The sequence below is a fragment of the Hetaerina americana genome, unplaced genomic scaffold, assembly GCF_022747635.1.
Source record: "Hetaerina americana unplaced genomic scaffold, ioHetAmer1.1.p SCAF_10, whole genome shotgun sequence".
In the NCBI taxonomy this organism is placed as follows: Eukaryota; Metazoa; Arthropoda; class Insecta; order Odonata; family Calopterygidae; genus Hetaerina; species Hetaerina americana.
In genome coordinates this window covers 66680118-66700506 of record NW_027286070.1, presented here as the reverse complement: position 1 = coordinate 66700506, position 20389 = coordinate 66680118, and the positions used below count along the sequence as shown (strand labels likewise).

Sequence of the window (20389 nt, the reverse complement as noted above, 5' to 3'; positions counted from 1 at the left end):
GTCTTGTGCTTGTGTTAACCGCCGACGCAACAGTTTTGTGGCATTTTATTTGATCATAGGAGGCATCTTTTTTTTTCATTTTTAATGAGAAGATGGAAATAAAGTTGACGAATCTATATGGGGCAGGAAAATATTCAACCAATTTTGAAAGGAATTCGTGGAAAATTACCTGATGTTATTTTAGTCCCCCGACAAAATGAAAGCTTCGGTCTATGATATAAAATCTTTTGAGCTGGCCCCGAATCCTTTGTCGAGTTCATGGTCGCCGACAAATTAACTCTTTAATATAACACTCTCTGTGAGGCTTACAGCGAGATTTTTAAAATCTGTTCTATATGGTACCCTGTAGTTCACCACTGGGGCGTATGAGGACTCATGTCTAGGAGTCAAAAGGCAGTATGGTTCGCATAACTTTTGTCTTTTGACTCCTATCAGTTAACTACAATCTTTTAGATATACCCTGCAAGCCACCACTAAGTTGTGTGGTAGGAAGTGAATGCACACCAGAATAATGTTGACCCAAATATGATACTACTGCAGTCGGACCGTATTATTCTGATCCTTTATTGTTCGTGGAAAAAATGACATCCTAAATCTATCAGTTCTACACTTAACCTCTCTAATTTTAGTGATATGAACTCTCCTACCGTAGTACGATGGGGGTAATAATACATTTTCAACATCACCGCTAAAGAGACCTCCTTTCAATTGATGCAAGAGCTTCAATCTGTAATTTTACCTTCGCTCCTTACGTGATTCCCAGCCTAGCTCGTCTAATATTTTGGATACGCTACGAAGTTTATCATAGCAAGTTTTACCAATTTAGCTCATCTACGCTACCAATTAGGAAATCAAAACAACTTCGTGAGTATTATATTAATATGATCGTGATCTGGCGTTTCGAGGTGCTCTTCGTGCATATTTTTTTGTGGTTAATTTGGTTTTAATCGTTTTCGCCTCACGTGAAACACTGTAATCAGTGAATTTCAAATATTAGCAGCCTTTTTTGGATAAAGCGTTGAGAACCGTCGACTTTATCGTCCCCCTTCTTCGTGGAAGTGAATTTAAACGAGTGGATGGTCTTCTTTTGTGCGGGGAGACTTTGGGAGATGCCAGGCGAAGGATGCTCTCAGCAGAGTAGGAAGAGCGAGCGGGGACAGGGAGGCGCGAGAGCGTGTGAAGAGACGGTTCCCAAAGTGGGACGGACAAGGAACGCGATCGAAATTGGACACAATCGTGTGGGGGAGGGGGTGGGAGGCGCATAGGAGCCAGTCCGTGGGGACGCTTAGAAATTGAAAGGATCAATCAAGAGATCGTGTGTTAGCTAATGTCGCCTTCGTGCCAGACGACGAGACGCAGCTGACTGAGCCGCTGTTATGTGCCGGCCCCATCCTCCCTACGTCGTAAACAAGCCGTCGGCCGTGAGTGGGTCGGGGAGTGTGGGATGCTCCCCCTCCCCTTATGTTGCTCTTGGGCATAGGCAGACTCCTGCAATGTGAACGGGCATGTCGAAGAAGTGTCATTTTATCGAATTTACGATTATTCCGGGAGCTGACTTCCATAGCTCTCAAACTCACTGGATAGGTCGATTGAAGCGTGCTTCATACCCAATTCCATTTGAGTTCGCCATTAATCACGTCCTGGTTCATTACTTGGTAACAATAGCTACGTCGCCATTCGATTTTTACGAGTAAATGGGTCGGATCAGAATTTTATATTAATTTATATTTTACTTTGAGCATTAATTAAATTAATAACTTAGTTCACTCGTTGTTAATATTTGCATTAACGACCGAAGTTATTTTGTAATGGTCCACGTGTAGCTAGCATGGAAATGCTAACATTACCCCTGAAGCTGTAAAATAAATCGCCCCTCGATGTGGTATTCGATTCCTTTAAACCCGTTAACCTCGAGTGTATCCAAGGTTAATGGTCGAAATCGCATTTCGTATCACTCATAGTAGTAGTCATGTCCCAAAACTGCATTTACCTAAGAGCATTGCTACTTGACGATATTATTATTGCACGCATGCACTTTCACTCCCCCGCGCTGTCACTTCTTCGTTAATGCTATTGACATGGGGAATATATTTGGAAAATAACCGATCTGTGAACGATGTCGAAGTAGAACCTGGTTCTATCGATTTGGATGGACGAACTCGAACTCCATATAATCATCCTCTAATATTTTTGAATATTTTATACTCGATTTTTTACATCTTACATTAACTCTTTAAATATCTTTGGGGCTCGTAACAAATGGAATTATTGGAAGCAGCACCAACCACACTTACTTAATTCGTAAAATCGGTTAAACCATGGTGAAATGCATCGCTTAGCGTATCAGCGGTTGGGCGCCGAAATGTGACGTCTCACGACCGTGACACATAGCGCAGGCAGCGCCTCGTGATATCACACAGCTCCAGTGAGGATCTGCTGGAGTGGTTCGGGCCAATTGAGGGGAAACGCGGATGCTGCAGGTCGTCGAGTGGCTCGGTGGACAAGTGAGCACGTCGCCTGGGGAGAGGTCGGTCGCTTGCTGGAGTGGGGAGGGAGCGGGAGACCAGACGGCCATAGTGCCTTGCTGAAAACAACAAGCAAGGTTTTTTTATCAGCACTGGAAACCACCCACGCCGTGTGGGTGACCTTCCACTTGATCAGATAGTCATCCAGCCGGATGCAGAGGCCACGGGCGTCAATGGGCCACCATTTAAGCCTGAAGTTGAACCCCTCTGTGTGTGTGTGTGTGTTTGTGCGTATAGGATCAGATTACTTGGACCTTAAAGCCGTGATGGTTAAACATTGTTTGGAGTACAAAGGCAAATGTACGGGTAGAATTTATTATCTTCGTTGATGCTAGCGGACGTGGTTGATTTACGCGATGCGGTCATCGTAAATAGTGTCAAGGCACGTTCATGGTGTACCAAAAAGAAAGAATGATCGTATGAATTGAAAAATGAGTGATTGCTAAATGCAATTACGATCCAAAGAGGAATTATAGACAGAAGAATATGAAAAGTCATGTTGCAAATGAAATAGAGAAAATAATTATCCTTAATCATTTCGACTGTGGAAGACAAAGGACAGGATGTGTATAGAGTGGGTAAAGAGGCAGCAAGGAGTAGGAATACAATTTTTCGAGGGCATGAAAAGGAGTTAAAAATCATCAGCAGGTGAGGAATGCAAAAGTTTAGGGTAAAAAGTGTTCATATTGTGCAGAGGTGTCTAAAAAAGTTCCCCAGAAGTTTAATTGTTTTCAGGAGCGTTCAAGATCTGCCCCCTGCACAGCGATTCCCTCATTAACACAACAAGACAACTTTTGTAATGGTTATCTCCCTGCTTGACCCTCATTTTTTTGCAACGTAAAAATGTTTATGGTTTTCTAAAAATGTGTACAATTAAAGGAATAAATTAAAATATTCAAGATGATTATCAATCATTAATAGTAAGCAGTGATTCATCCAAACGTTTCTTCGGTAAATCGTCGCGTTTCCGTGTTGGAATTTGTCTTAGTTTGCTTGGCAAAATAATAAGGAAAATTATTCTCATTAAAAATTCCTGAACGTCCGCGAAATTTTATTTTCCTTGTTTACGCTTCCTTGTACTAATTTTAAGTTGGGTTTCACCGAAACACATGTTTGGTGAAATTTAAGGTAATCTCCTGTTCATAATGCTGATAATCTCCGTTTCATCTTTCCCAGGATCCTCTGGACCTCGCCACGGATTCACGTGTTCAGTACCATTGAGAAGGCTTTCATAACACTAACTGTGATAATTCTTGGAACCTTAATAAAAAGTCACTACGCTAGGAAGACATTTAAAAATCTCATTTGATCTGGACCAACGGAAAATTTAATTCAGAAGTGTTTGTGCCATATTCCGTTATCACCAAGAATCAATCCAATCTATCAGTAAATCAATTGTGATACCCACCGCACGCCGCTCGCTATTTGTCATAGACATTGAATTGCTGGAGAGGTGAGGTGGACTCTGCCCAACCCAACGTGAGGCGACCGGTGCAGAAGAAAAGTTCCCCTCCTGTATTCCAGTCGTCGGGAAGACCGCCAAAATGAGTAACAGGGAGAACGTTGGCGGTGTCAGGAAGGACCGTGGCACCCGGGCGCTGGAGGAATGGTGCCGAAGGGCAGTCGCTGGATACAAAGGTGTCAGCATCCGGAACATGACCACATCGTGGAGAGACGGTTTGGCTTTCTGCGCCCTAATTCACCACTTCCGTCCAGACCTCATGTGAGTAGTCTATTTACCAAAACCAACGTGCCATGTCATTCATTCCCGTGCTCCCTGGCCCTTGTCCATCTACGACCGCCTTGCTTTCCATTTTACTTTCTCTTGTGTGTGCGTGTGTGTTTTTTAGAATCTAGATAGTGCGGTAGATGTGGCTGGGATTATGTTATCTGGGTAGGGAGGCCAGTCTATTTGCTTAGTGGGTCACATAATACGCGACGATGGTTTTGGGAAAAAATTATTTTTTTGTTTCTTTTGGAGTGGAAGGTTCCTCGTGCGGGCGCAGGTGCGAAGGAGCCCTCGAATCGCATTGAAGGATATTTTTAATATAAATTTAAGATCTATATTCATTTGTTTTGAGATTCCTATGAACTAGCGTTATCTGCAAGTCTTTCGAACAGAGCAGAGCTCTCTCCAGAGAGATACATTTCATTTAATCATAAAAGTACTTGGTGAAATCCACTGAATAATATATATATACTACGCCATCTCAAGTTAACTGACGGTTCAACTTCGTTTTGAAAGCATAGTCGTCCAGTGACAAATTACGTTATTATTATATTAATTGAATTATATCAAGTGCATGTTCGGGGAGAAATTCTGCTACGGTTCACCAAGCAATGTTTCATTTCCAAATCATAAACAGTACTGCCGAATTTTCAATTCCGTATTGCAGTGGTACAAGGTACCTTTTGCTGTGCAGAGTCATTTGTATTTTTTTAAATTGCACATTAAAAGAAAAGTTTTGCACGCATGTACAAAGCTGCGATCTCACTAAATGAGCCTGCAGATAATTGCCCTTTACCCAGCAAACAGGGCAGGATAAGACTCTCAAAGAAATTGTTGGAAAGAAATTGGAACGTGCTCGGTCCTATCGGATTCTTAGCTCTTCCGGAACCAAAAACCCCGCTGCCGTATTATTACCAGGTACTTTTAAATTAGAGCCGTCAGCAAGACATGCACCTTGGTTTCATGCCTATATGACGTCTGGGCTGACATTAGGCAGGAAGACACTTGTTTTCTGTCACTGAATTTCCCCGAATCTTGTTTTCCTGAGAGACCCAGGAAGCAGGTGGTGCAAAAATGGAATGGATAACCGGATGGAGTGTCGTCGGCCACTTGAAGCGAGACCAAGGACCCGTTTCTCAAAGCTACAAATGGATATAGAAGGCCTCGGAAAAGTCTAATACGCAATTTCAAACATTCGCGTACAAAATTCGTTTCCTGTGCAATGTAAGCAAGCGAAAAGTACTGCACCATTTATTCCCGTGAGCAGTCTTAAATGTGCAAAGTACCGAGGCCTGTAATCTACCTGATAGCTTCGCGAAACGGACACCAAAAAAAGAGGATGTGTTTAGGCAAACTAAAAGTCGTGACGCTAGTGAAGACGCATGGGAGGATTCGCGGAGAGGGTAAATAATTAAATGGGGATTCTGAATAGAAACGACCAACAAATTATGATTCCAACAAATATTTGTATGATTGACTACTACAGCTCGTTTATTACTTTATATGCGTCACTTCTGACCTTCTCATTTCCAATTGCTATTACATGTGCATCTGTATGTGTGTGTGGGGGGGGGGGGGGTCACGGTAGTCCAGGAGGAGAGCGATGGACTTTGAGGGCTTGGGTTCGATTCCCCGACATGCTGCTCTGGGCACCCTCAGCTTCACCCAAGCTGTGATTTTTCGAGTACCAGAATCCTGGGAAATCATAGGCAGCACAGGGAAAGGAACTAGCTCCTTACCCTGATGAATACCCAACGGCGTGTGAAATTTACGCATCAGAGTAGGGGTGCCAGATGATTTCAATGTACCGCCAATGGTTTAGAAATATCTCAAAGCTTGGGCAAAGCTGAGGATACCCGGGAATCGAATATGGGCTGTCTGGTCAGAAGTGCAATGTTCTACTCTTGGACTTCCATGTTCCCTATAGTTAATACTGAATATATATTTACTTGAAACATTTATTTTTTGTCCTACATTACTGTACATTTTAACCCTTAGGGGATAATTTAATATTGCAAGTGAAATATTGTGTCATTGCCCATTCTATGTAAGCGAAAATATTGTTGACTTATTGGTCCTTAAGCAAAGTCTGTTGGCAAATGAGGAATGTATAAATGGAATGGCCATGTTCGTCCTATCCTTCCCCAATGGATCAGCTGCAATTTTATCTCTACTCTCTGAATTTGTTTCCCCTTTTTCCTCCTATCTCCTTCCGCAGCTCCCTCTCCCTTTCCCTTATTTTCTTAACCAGATATCCCCCCTTTGATGATCAGCAGCTCAATGAACTGCCATCATGGAGGTGTTCAGTCCTCAATATGTGTTCCTCAGGGGCACCCGGAGAGGGTAGGGTGTCATGATGAGCATCCCCAGTGGGAAGAGATTTGGAAGGAAACAAAACTTAATTATCTGTTGAAATGAAGTGGTTGACACATTTATATATCATTTATTGGGTTTAACATCTATGAAATTTTAAAATGCCTTATTTTTTATTAGAATATAGCTTCTAATGTGATAATACTGATTTTGCTATGCTGTAAGATACAATTTACATTCATTTTATTGTTTATTCAAAATATAATAATATGTAGTAGTAGTTTTAGGGGAGGCGACTGCCAGCCAAGGTCATTTTCACCATTAGGGGTGGATGGGAAAGGAAGGGTGGAGAGAAACCCGGCGTTGGCATTAGCTTACCCTTGTCGAAAGGCTTCAAGGGGTCGGCCTCAAGCAGGGATCGGGATGCCACTGGAAAATATATGCTGCCTCCGGGATTCAAACCCTGGCCCTCTCAGTGTGAAGTCTCTTTGTTAGCCAACAAACCATCCTGATTCCAGTATAACATTATGTAATGTTAAAAAGAGTATACTCATGCTCTAAAAGTGGGTGCAGTAAAAGTTGGAAATTCTTAGGGATTTGATCGGGGTTGGTTTGCTTGGGCAAAGATAATTCATTAATTTAGGGCTTTTTCTGCGAAACTTAGGAAGAAATTATGCTTTGAAATTGTTGATTTGAGTTAGGGAATAATTGTGAAAGGCATAAGTCACCCCTACAAATTGAAAAATTGCAGGGGTGACTTATGCTAGAAAGTATTTATTGGATATCAAATCACTGGTGTTCCGCCTCATGGGCAGTCAATTGTTTTTCAATGATCAAACATTAAAAACTTACCTTTGTAAATAGTTTTCTTCCAGAGGTTTTAGTGTATACACAAACAGCACAGAGCAAACTTCAAATTTACCAAGATATTATGCTGCGTTGGATATGCCTATTGTTGAGAGTTTTTGTTTTTTACCTAATTTGTAATACCAATACATAATGTTCTTATTTAGCAGCTTCCAGTAATTAATCTTTCTTGTTTCCTCTTACAGAGATTTTGATAGACTCTCAGCAGATGACATTTTGGAGAACAATGCTTTAGCTTTTGCCACAGCAGAGCGACATTTGGGAATCCCAGCACTTCTTGATGCAGAGGATATGCTACAGTGCCCTGTCCCTGATCGTCTATCAGTGTTGACATATGTCGCACAGCTTTACAGAGCATTTGCACAGCCAACAAATGGAAGTCCATTGACTCCTGGGAAATCTCCTCAAAACGTCCTATCTGCAACAACACCCACAACACCAAACAATCGATTGTCACCACTAAAACCAGGTGTGTAAACATTCCATTAACCTAGGATGAAAAATAAGGATAGTCTCAAAATTGCTTTTGAGATACACTGCAATTAGACTATCTTCCCTTTTTAACTTCTCTGACTTGCAAGAATTCACCACTAGTTTATGCTATTAATCAGTGTACATTAAAGTGCTCATAATTTTGGTTTCATAATCTATTTTTAACGCAAAAGCTGTTGAGTTTTCTTGTGCAATTCATTGATGGATTGGATATTTCATATCCCATTTTGGAGTGGTTACCATGAACAACATGAGATTCATATGCATTAATTTGAATATCTATTCTACTCTAAAATTTTGATGTGTTGTCATGTTGCAAAACATTGTAATTATTTGGAGGGATGATGGGTGGGCTTTAGTTCCTCCCTGTAACTGGGATATCCATTTTAGTTATCTGTACTGTATGATTTTTTATTAAATCTGGTAAGCACATATAAGGCCCAGATATGGATATTATTGGTACAGTATATAATATATCTTGTTGTGAGATTTTAGAGCTGAAATAAAATATTTTATTTGAATAAGTTTTGTGTGTGGTATGGAGTGATTCTCATAATAGAGAGCTTAAGGTTGTAACAACAGACTTGTCCAGTAATACTTCATAATATGTATTCTTTATTTACAACTTACTCCCTTGGAGCTTATGTTTACAGATATACATCACCTTAAATTTGAGAAACCAAGGTGGTGTAGGACTTAATTTTAATTTACTTGTAGAATCTAATTTTTGAAGTAATATGTCAGATAGATCAAATACAGGTAAAAAATGTGTTTCATTGGTAAAGATAGTGGGTCACAGTATTCCAGGGGTATCGAGTTGGACTACTGACTATAGGGCCTGGGTTCAATTTCCAGGCAAGCCTCTTTGGGTAGCCTCAGCTCCACCCAAGCTGTGTGATTTTTTGAGTACCAGATTTTCCTGGTAAACCATAACTGGTTTGGGTTGATTACCCTGTTAATGGTTATATATAAATGCAGCATAAAATAAAAGCAGGTATTTGTGTGTGCCACTGGAAATGTCTATATTTTGATTTAAATTTGCATCAGTTCTCAATGAGGTGACGGTCAAATTCAATGAGTGATTATAGAATCTCTTTTTTCTCTATTTTCTTGGTGGGATTCTATTTGTGCGTACAGTTTCATCTGCGAGTCCGCCTGCAACAAGACTGATTGGAACCTCACTTCTTGGGAAGTCGACTCCCTCTCGTCCTCCACCCCCGAGGTCCCACCTGCACTCAGACTCCTTACAGTTAACCCCACGTGGGTTGGATCACACAGGCCCACCTCCAACCAAGGTATGTGCTCCCCATTCTCCCAGGTTAGATATGACCAACGTTCAGGCAGGCTTACGCAGTGCTTTCAATTCTGTTGTAAGTTAACATGGTTACATGATTTTTCTTCAAACAAAAAAAAGCATTCATCATAAGGATTGAAAATTTTATGAATACCAGAATGGTAACTAAATTACAAGCTCATCAACTTGTTGACAAATTATTTCAAAACCAATGGTTCCAAGGTGCTCTATAAAAATAACAGTGCTGTAACTTTATGTAAAACAAATATCAATTACAGCACTGTGTGAGGTATATATTCGCCTGGTATTGGATTGCCACAAAGATGCTAAGAATGTTACAGATGCCAAACTGTCATAGCTAAGAGTGTTTTACAAAATCTGAGATTGTTCACTTCAAAAGTAAACCTTCTCAGCACTGGTCTTTATTTAACCATTTCTAATGCATTGGAAAATAAATTATTGAGTGATTAGATTTCTCATAATTGAATCAGATTTCTCATAATTCCAAAAGGAATAAATGTACAGGCAATATACAAGTGAATGCAAATCACAATGAAAAATCATCTGACTTTCACTGTGGGTAAAATCTTCTGATTGCTGCTTTGGTGTGTTAGAACCCTGGAGGAATTATACCACAGCACATAATTTTTAAAGGCATCCTTTTTAATCATTCAAGAGGCCAAATAAATATTGGCCAAAGAGGTAAAAGGTCCATCCTTAAATTATGCAGCTTTTCCAGTATATTTTCATCACCCTTCCTCATAAGGATCTATAAAATATATACTATGTTATATAATTACCTGTGCTATCATTAAAAATAAGAAAGACACCTTTGTCTGTAGAAGAAGGAAGCATATTTAGGTTTGTAAAAAAGGTCTTTTCCCCAAAATTATTATCTGCTGATGCATATCGCTTAGCTGGATAAAAAATAGTGCATTACCGTGAATGGCTTGTTTTATTTCTGTGGTATCAGCTGACATTCAAATTGATATGAACCAAAGTGTTGAAACTCTTTTTAACAGGTAGATAAATGCATAATAAATTCAGAGGGTATAGTTTCTGTAGTCAACTTTTAAATGATGTGCTTTTTGGGGATAAAAGTTAATTAACATTTATTCTTAACCACAATATCTGAAGTACTGCAATAATAAACTTGAAATAAGATTATACCTGAACTCCTCTCCATACCTTGGGCAGAAGTTGGCTGAAATGATACACCTTCCATCTCCCAGCAAAAGCTTTATGTACGTTTGGGGCAGTGCCAAAGAGTGCATCATAATAAGCATCTATGCATGCAGCATGGAAAATATGTAGTATTTCACACATTTACTCTGCTGCATTTTGTACACATTTGTTTACAAAAATCTTTTCACCTACTTAATTATGCATGAGTAAGTGTTGCTGATTCAATTGGTATTCATAGTTTTCCATGGTAATACTTATTATTCACATTTGTAGTTGGAATTCTATTGATTGATCATCAATACAAAACACTACATGCAAAGGATCTCTAAAGACTTTTTTCTAGTTTTTAAATCTTGACTTATGATAATTGCAAGATATTTGTCGTATTATTTCCTTGCTCCACTCTCTCAAGCAATGCATTCTTTCTCTTTTCTCTCTTCAAATTAGGATTACTTGAAAATGCACTCTTAGTATTTCAAATTAAATTATGTTTTTATTTAAACATAACTAGTTTAATGGCAGCGCTTAAATTCTTAACAAAATTCACAATTTCCATGAATATGGTATCCGTCTCTAATTCCTAGAGTTTTCAGTCTCTACGACCTACCTCATGAAGGAATTCATGTCTCATGGTAATGAGTCATGACATTAGCCTATGAATATAGTTTGTATCCTCATTCTTATACGTATACACGTTGCCAGCCATGAGTGATCTCCATAGTGGTGGTGTTCATTTCATCTTACCTAGGGAAAATATGACCTGCGTCTAGGAAAATTAGCCATTAAGTAGGAAAACATTTCAATGTATGGACTAAATATTTTAAAATATTTAATTTTTTGTGTTAGACCATTAATCACTCAATATGTGACAAGAAAAAGAATTATCTCCATCTTTATGTTAATTAAAATGAAGCTTATATATTCCATTTAAATTAATAATAACAATGTGTATTAAAGAAAGACTATTATATTAACCGGTACTTACTTTCTAGTAAAATTGCTACATGCACTCGTCAAATTTTTAATGTGAAAGTGTAAGTGCCACTTATTTTCTCAATGCTTCTGTAAATGTGAGGGCCAGCTATTTACAGAAGTTTTTGTGGCTGGAAAATTAACTTGAGTGTGTCCTTAAATTAGTTTTTGATGACAATGAAATACAGAGATTGCATAAATAGATTCATAATTCAACTGTAAACTCTGCTATCATTTTTCACACTGTATCTGCATGAACTGTGTTGCTTGAGTCATTTTGCCTGTACTATCCATTGCATGGTTATGTGACCGATTTCAAAGTATCTCACACATTTTTTTTACTCTAGATAATTAACTAGTTTCCTGTGAAGGAAATCCCTAGTCCGGTCACACATTATTAAATTCAACCAGTTATCCAGCACAGTGGGGGAACGAATTGCCTCATCTGCTTAGTTTCTCTTGTTAATAGATGCATATTTTCATCAGAATATTTTTTGCAAGTCCTGATAAAATAATTGAATACATATACATATTTTTATTTGAGTCAAGTAGGCAGGGATTAAGGTCAAACGCAGTGATTTTACTCTATTGCTCACCATGTTAACTATTTCTGTTGCATTTTATGCACTCAACGGCCAATAAATGTGTATTATTATTATTACTAATGAATCTTTTTAGCTAATAATTTAGGAGTTGACTGCTTGAGTTTTAGGCACCTCTAGGAGAACTTACTCAGGTGTGGGGCGGGGCAGCTGTAAATGAAAATAAACAAATCCATATCCACTGACATAGTTGTTTCTCTTTAGTATACTTATGCATAACAAATATTTAGGCACATGATGAGATATAGACTATGGTCTGATCAATCAAAAGCATGGAATGATTGATATGAAAATATCCATAGGATGAATTGGGTTCCTTTAATAGTATCCGGTAAGTAATTAATCATAAATTAATTGAGATATTGTGTGCTGTAATTGTTTTACCAATTGCATTAAAATTCAATCCTGGTGGATTTTTTAATATTAAGTCATGGATCATTAAACTTCATCTAACAAGTAATAATAGTTTGTGCTCTATATAAGGTCTATTTTTTTCTTGGTACATACTTCTATTTCTTTTTGAAAGTTTGATGGCTAAGCAAAAATTTTTTGCTGTCAGCCTTAACTGCAAGAGAGCAATTTACAGTGATGTTACTTACCATAATGGTTGATGTGATGGTAGGAAAGTTTATTTTCCAGCTGGCCAGAGATTTCTCAAGTCAAAAACTTGAGGTATTAAAATATTGTATTTGATATATTGTATTTAGTTAAGAAAGAGTAACCGAATGAAGAAAATGCCTTCTAGCATCTTCTTTCCACAGCCTAAGCACAGTGGCTAAGGAGTATTTTTCTCTGGAGCTAAAAAGCATTAGTCATTTAGTTGGCTCTTGTTTGGTGTGCCTGAATGAAGATAAGATCAAGACATGAAAGAGCATTTTGCCAGTTCTCGAATATGCAAGAAGTTGCCTTGAATAAATTTCATAGAAACCTTAATATTTCAAAAATATATTACATAATTCCAAGTTAAATCTTACTATATTATTTAGGATTTTTTTTAGATGTATACTTACTTAATTGTCAATTATTGCCTCTGATAATTACTGTATCAGGTCAGGGAGCATTTATTGTTCTTTCAACAAGAATTAAATGGAGCTCAATGAGTTGATGATTTAGAGTAGTAAAAAGGCACACTTTGATTATATGTAAATCTATTCTTCATTTCATTTTAATTGCAATGGTTTCTGTGCAAGTCACATAAAAATATTGTGCAATGTCACATGTAAATTAAGGCATTGGGTAGGTAGGCTCCCCACCCACCTACCATTAGGAAGGCTGAGGTATGAGTTCCTCCTTTTACCTTTCTTTGCAAGAAATATTATCTTCCATACAATGTGAATCTATTTTTTATAGTTGATGTTGTATAAATATTACTTCACAAAGTGAAATATTGGTTTATGTTATCTTCTTGATCCAATTATAATCTTTACCCGAGCATGGTCAAACACATATTTATGAAGACTATTTTTATTGGAATCAAGACTTCTATGCTTTTCTAAAATATTATCGCCAAAAAGAGTGGGCTATGTTCTTAAAAATTGGTAAACATGTACTGAATATAAAAGATTGTAAATGAAAACTTGCCCTAAGATATAGCTTAGTTGTTTCGAATGCCAAAATCAACCTGCTGAGCTTGTATGACATGGTTGCATGCTGTATCTTTGGCTGCATGATATCTTAATTATTATGGATTACCAGAGGTACAAAAATCAATGGAGGATATATTGCAGGTACACATTAATTTATTTATTTCATCCCCTTTTTTGGTCATTGAGGCAAATATCAGCATGAATGTGTTCCTTATCAACTATTTTTTACTTGCAAAGAATTTTTAGTACTCATCAACTCCAAAAGGTCAGATTGAAAATGATGACCTTTTTTTGAAATGAAGAAATACTTGCTTCTTCTCTTCTAGATTCAGTCTAATGAGAAAGATAAATGGGTAGGTATATATCTATGCAGCTGCAATCAGTCCAGACGTCATTGTAATATTTATGGTTGTACGTGTGTGTGTGTGTGTATATATATATATTATATATAGATTATATATATATATATAATATATATATATATATATAATATATATAGATTATATATATATATATATATATATATATATACACACACACACACACGAGGGTCATCCGGAAAGTAGTACCCGTTCGTGAAATAAAGACACAAAAGTAAATATTAACAAACATAAAAAATTTTATTTGAAAGAGGATACTTTAAACTACTTCTCAACATAATCTCCAAGCAAATTAAGGCATTTGTCATAACGTGTGACAAGTTTCTGTATTCCTGCTGCATAGTCCTTCGCCGCCAGCTCATTGAGATACGCGAGGGACCCATCTTGCACAAATTTTTGCATAATGCAGATGGTGTTTAACAATTTCATGAACAATTGTTCGAGAAACATTGGGAAAATGCTCACAGATGTCATCAATTGTGACGCGCCGATCGTTCCTCACGAATTCGTCAACTGAGCTCACCAGTTGGTCTGTAATGACAGACGGTCTCTCCGAACGCTCATCGTCGTGTGTGTTCCCCCTCCCCATGTTGAAGTTGCGACACCACCGCCGAACAGACGACTCGTCCATTACATTGTCTCCATACACCTCCTTTAATTGGCGATGAATATCACATGGGCGAACGTTTCTTGCATTGAGGAATTTAATCACTGCCCTCACTTCACAACTGGCGGCGTTCTCAATTTTTTTAAACATTGTAAACAATCACAGAAACAACACAGGCAATGCTAGCGTCACGCAACTTGGCTCAGAGAAGGCAGACAAGCCACTGAAGCTATCTGACCTCGTCCAGCGGCTACTCGCGTCGTCAGCACTTCATGCGGCACGAACGGGTACTACTTTCCGGATGACCCTCGTGTGTGTGTGTATATATATATATACAAACATGACATGTGAGAACACATATTTATTAATTGTTTCATGCTCTGGGCTCCATGTGGATGAATATTAGTAATTATTTTGGGAAGCATGTAACAGCTGGGATCCTTTTTATATTTACCTCCATTAATAATGCTCCATTACATAGAACTACAAAAAATATGACACGCCTGTCAAGTTTTTTGTAGTTCTTTATTTCAACCACTCACTTGCATTTATAGAATACAATAATATATTTGGCTGACCAAATTCCTACAAACTTTCGATTACATGGTTAATCTAATCCATGTCTGTGTATTCTTTGCAACAAACTTTCTATTTGTAGCAAAATTAATGCTTCCTAACACTTAGCTTTAGTTATCTCCTCAAGGCTTGACAACTTCATAATAAATGGGTCAAATAATCATCGGTTGCTTGGTTATTCATGCCTGCATATGGGGCAACATGCATAGCTTAGTTAAACAGAATTTGACTTCCAAATTTTCCTAATATTACTTACTCTGATCTTTGGATCAACTGGATGAACTAATTATTATTGCTTCAATTCTCAAAATGTACATAAAAAAGAATGGTAACTCTTGTAAAATGGGATTGATTAAGCCTACCAATACTGCTCAATGGTTTAATCTGAGTTTGTCTTAAGATAAAAAAAATACAGTACAGTTACTAACTTTGAATGCATTCCTTGGAAAACCCTTTTGTCATTTCTCTTTCCTGGATTTCCATTATAATTAAATGCTGCAGTATCAATTTGGAATAACTTTGCATGGTCTTGGACATTGTTTTGTTGAGGATCAACTAGCATTAAAAAAATTCATTGCCTGCAAAATCAGTTCTCTTAACCTGTTGCTGCATCCTGCATGGTTCTACATTTGATGGCCGTTTTGTCATGGTGCATTTTTGAGCGATAATAAGTTTTGCTTTTCATTCAGGAGGGATGTAAAGCAGTGTGGGTAGCAGAAAATTCAATTTCAACAAATTAAGTGGCGTGTAAACTTCCCGTCAGAATATTGCAGTCTTTTTGTGAGAAATTGAATTATGAACTATGCATCTTTTGAATTTGTATGTTGTGATTGAAAAATAACTGTATGAACAGTGCATTCATTATGTGCTGTGTCCATGTGTGGGTATTTGAAACTTCTTAACTTCCTTAGATTATTTTACGGGTGTACCATTACATACATGTATATGATGATGGATCCTCTTGATGTGATCATACTGCCAGGTGTTAAATATTGGTGTTTATTTCATGCCTCATGATAAGCAATGTTTTGTTTCCCCAGTAAATCTACCGCAAGATATGCGTTTTTCTTTTGATACACGTACGAGTTGTCAAAACTGGACATTTATGTACGTTTAACTTACCAATTTCATACACATTCCTTGGTTTCACCGAAAAACGGTTCCATCTTATTTTATATTAGGTACCTATTCTATCACTGTGCACGGGAGCCTTTTTAATGCCACACCAATATATTCTATTATTGACTATGTTTAAATTGGAATTTATTTCACGGCAGCTTAAGACGTGCAATCTGTTGCCGTCAAGAAGCTGCTGTCATCTTTAGTGATCACAAAAGATAACTACCATATATGCATGTGATGTTATTTCTTGAATATGCAGTGAGCTTTGTATGTGAAATTTATATGTTTTGTGCATAGTCCAAAACGGCTGAAGATGTTTCTTTGACAACTGTTTTGTATTGTACATATCAATCATGTTTGTGTCGTTTTCCCCAAGTAATTCCCACACTGTTTTTCTATCTCCTATAGGAAGAAAGCTTGGACATTATGGGACAATGTAAGCCCGAAATATTCTGCTAGAAGGTAATCTCATAATTTTGCTTTACTCCTTGCATGCCTAACTAATCCATCCCATTCCCTGTCGGAACGCATATATATATACAGATAAATTGGGTCGACCACATTGCCGATATACTGACGAAAATAACTTCTTATTAAGGAAATTATTGGCGAATTAGTGATCTTCAATGAAACTTGCATTCGTAGATCTATCTCATGTAAAATATTATCATATTGACAGTTACACATCCATCAAAGTCAGCGTACGTTGTGAATGAAGACACTTGTATAGGTACATTAAAAAAAATTATACTTGCAACCAATCCTTTTTCGGTAAAAGCAAGTATGAATTTTAACAACAGATTTAAATAAAACTACTTCATCACCTGCTTCAATGTTTGTCCTCGTTTGGCGAGTACTTCGCTTTTCGTGCTTTACGTGTCATTACATTTTTACCTATAGTGGCGACATCTCGCGAGAAGGATGATAAGTTCGAGTGAAGCTTGTCTGCTGGGAAATGAAGTCCTGCTTGCATCGGGCATATATTGTTGAAATTCATGGGCCGAGCATCACACTAACATGCCATTGACGGAATTTGAGTATTCACTTCCATCAAGAGTCTCTAAATGGCTTCCGATATGGCAACACTTTCATTTATTTTTATTAAAATAACACACGTACCTCCAGCTGCTGTCTTGCCTAACAATTTTATATCGTAGGATTGAGTATTAAATTCCCGTGAATTTCAATTAATGTTGTTATGCTGTCTATTTCACATTGTTTCGTTTATCCAAATATAGTATTTTGATATTAAGTAATTCTACAGGAATTAAATGTCGTTTGATCTAGAATTTTGTTTTGAGCCAAGTGCTATGAAACAAATTCCAACTTCCCAAGTAAGCATAACCTTGTTATTGTCACTAACGTAAATTTATCAATTAATGGTTAAGATAGTGTTTATTACTAACACTTTGAATATTTAAAAGATATTAGCTTGTTGCATAATGATATTTCAGTGTACATAAAGAGCACTTAATATATAATTACAAGATTTTGACGGTTACATTTAATGATTAAGTGGTCAATACATTATTTAATGGTTATATTTTTCAGCCATACAAATATTCCCATTCTGTTAACAATGCCTGAAGAGGTTAATGAGTTAGATATTTCAGCAATGTTCAGAGCCAGACTCAGACATTTTGAAATTCAGTTCCTCACATGAACATTTAGCATTCAATTATTAACATTTTCAATATTAATTTTGTGTCAATTTGATTTTATGGTATTGGAATGAGGAATTGATAAAGAAGCTACCCTTTGCAATGATTTTCAATGATTAATATAATTATTTCATTTTATTATATTACAAAATAGTACGCTTAAATGGTAACACAATTTAAATATTGACAGGTGTTTGCAACAAGGAGGGAGCCATGTTTTGAATGTGGCTTGCCTGTCTTCATTGCCGAAAGACTCCGCATCCCATATACATCAAGGACTCAAAATGGAGGAGGAGAAGAAGACAGTGGAGGGGGGCAACCTGAGGTCCCCAGTCAGCAGTCTTTTATCCTCATGCACCGCACATGTTTTCGCTGTGCTCGTTGCCGTCAGCAGCTCAGCCCAGCTGGTGGCTATTATGAAACCGAATCAGGAGCCTTCTGTTGTGAAGTGTGCCCTGATGAGGAGCCGCCATCTCCAGTCTCTGAGCAAAGCAAAAGGATTCTTGGCAATCCAGAAGGGATGCTGGCCGTCGGAACAGATGATGAGGCATCAGATGCTGAAGATGAGGCTGATGCTGCTGCAAGGTCCAATATGGACAGTTACAGTGAAGATTTTGAGTCCGCATTGGAGGCTTCACAGGAAGGTGGACAGAGTTTGGTAGTTGATGGAAAAGATACTTCACAAACTTCTGTTGGCACTCAATTATTGCCTAAAGATCCTGTGACAAATGGCGCTGATTCTTCACTTGTCAAGTCCAGCAGCAGCAGTCCTTTTCTGTCTTTGAAGTCTCATCAAAAGTCTAGTCCCATTGCCAAGCCAAGAAGGAAGCTATTGCTGGAGGATGAAACTATGGAAGGCAATGAAGAGGACTCTTCAGAGCACACAACAAAGAAAAAGGAAGCAGAATCTCAACTCCAAAAAGCAGATGAATCTCAGCTTGCTCAAAGGTTGGATCCAGTGAATGAGGTCTCAAGACCAGAAGACAGTTGTTTAAATGAAGTAGTACTTAAAAAAGAAGAGACTGAAAAGAGTAGTGAGGAAGTAAATGTTCCTAGTGCCCGGCCATTTTCTGTGTTTGATAGAGTTCGTATGTTTGAAAAGGAAGTTCAGGTTAGGCAGCCCTTGCCAAAAGACAGTAGGCATGTGGTTGAAAGTGACTCTCTGATCAAAGAGAAAGACTTGGGGGAGAGACTAAATAAGGGTAAGTCAGTTGTTGAAGGGGGGGATGCCAAGTCACCTGATGATGTTGTTCATCCTCCATTTCCAGTTGTTAAGCAGAATGTTCAAGTTAAAGATTTTAGTTCAGATGTTGATTCTAAGTCTGAGGAAACTGAGGCTTTGGAGAAAGGAAGGCGTGTAAGTCCAATCGACGATATTCCTTTTATGGATGAAAATAGTGATATTCCTCATTGTGATAAAGAGGTTACTCATTCCAATGAAGAAATAGCCATCTCTCTCCCAAGTGACCAAGTGAAGACTGATATTACTTCAGGGAAAGAGGTTTTAGAATGTATCCCCAGTAAATCAGCTGTAGATGTACCCAGTAATGAGATGTCTTATCACTCTTGTGTGGATGCAAAGGAAAATGAAGATAAAAATGTATCAGAAAATCTGATGAAGGATGAAATATTGGCTATCGAAAGAAGGGAAGATGGTGATAAACCTCAAGAAGAAGAAAGTACATTAGTTGAAAAGACAGAGGAAAAGAGTGAAATAGACCTTGGGAATGAATCGTGTGAAATTGTTTTGAGTGTTCCAAATTGCAGTAATGTGAGTGATGAGAATGTTGTGAAAGAGCAATCCGGTGAAGTTCAAATGCCTGAAGGGAAAGAAGTGGAAACAGAAGAACATCCAGAAGAAGTTGGTGAGAATAAAGTCAATTCTGGCTCGGTTCTTGGAACTGAGGAGACAAAAGTGGTTGTGGAAGATACAAAAGATGGGAACACTGTGGGGACTGAAACTTCAGGACATGATAAGGGCTCAGTTAGAATAGATTATCCCGATGATCTTAATCCATTTGGTGATGACGAGGAGGAAGACCAGAAGAAACCCGAGGTAGTTTTGAGGAAACCCATAATCAGTTCTCTAAATCCATTTGGATCAAGTGATGAAGAAGATGGTGATGAAAAAAGTCCCATGCTAGGAAAATCACCGGTGCCAGCCATAAGAAGAAGTGTTCCATTATTGGATACAGTTGGGTAAGCATCAATTTTGCTATACATGCTTACAATTTGCCTTGGTCAGTTTATTTCATTTAACTCTTAGCTCTTTTGATACAATTATTGAATTGGAATAATCCGGGAGAAAATTGCCACCTTTTATATGGAAAAATGGAAATGGAGACTAAGTTTCAACAAACTTTGGTGGTCAGCTGAAATGTGCCCTGAGGAAGTACCTATATATTACTACATAATAAGCATTAGAAGCTATTTTAATGGTTTTAGTACTTTCGAGTTTCCCTTTTTTCATTTTCATTA

General features: G+C 37.8%; 1 protein-coding gene across 4 annotated transcripts in view; it reads left to right on the top strand.

The window, feature by feature from the left end:
- Nucleotides 1-20389, top strand: part of MICAL-like (protein) — a 129142-nt gene that overhangs the window by 93940 nt on the left and 14813 nt on the right. For 3 of the 4 annotated variants that reach the window (XM_071598779.1, XM_071598778.1, XM_071598780.1), the window contains exons 2-5: nucleotides 3702-4248; nucleotides 7620-7903; nucleotides 9064-9221; nucleotides 18102-20110. In XM_071598779.1, coding sequence (XP_071454880.1) covers nucleotides 4070-4248; nucleotides 7620-7903; nucleotides 9064-9221; nucleotides 18102-20110 — 2630 coding nt within the window. In that variant the 5' untranslated portion in view covers nucleotides 3702-4069. Of the gene's footprint in view, nucleotides 1-3701; nucleotides 4249-7619; nucleotides 7904-9063; nucleotides 9222-17205; nucleotides 17585-18101; nucleotides 20111-20389 lie in introns of those variants that run through there. The other variant, XM_071598781.1, reaches the window with a different exon arrangement.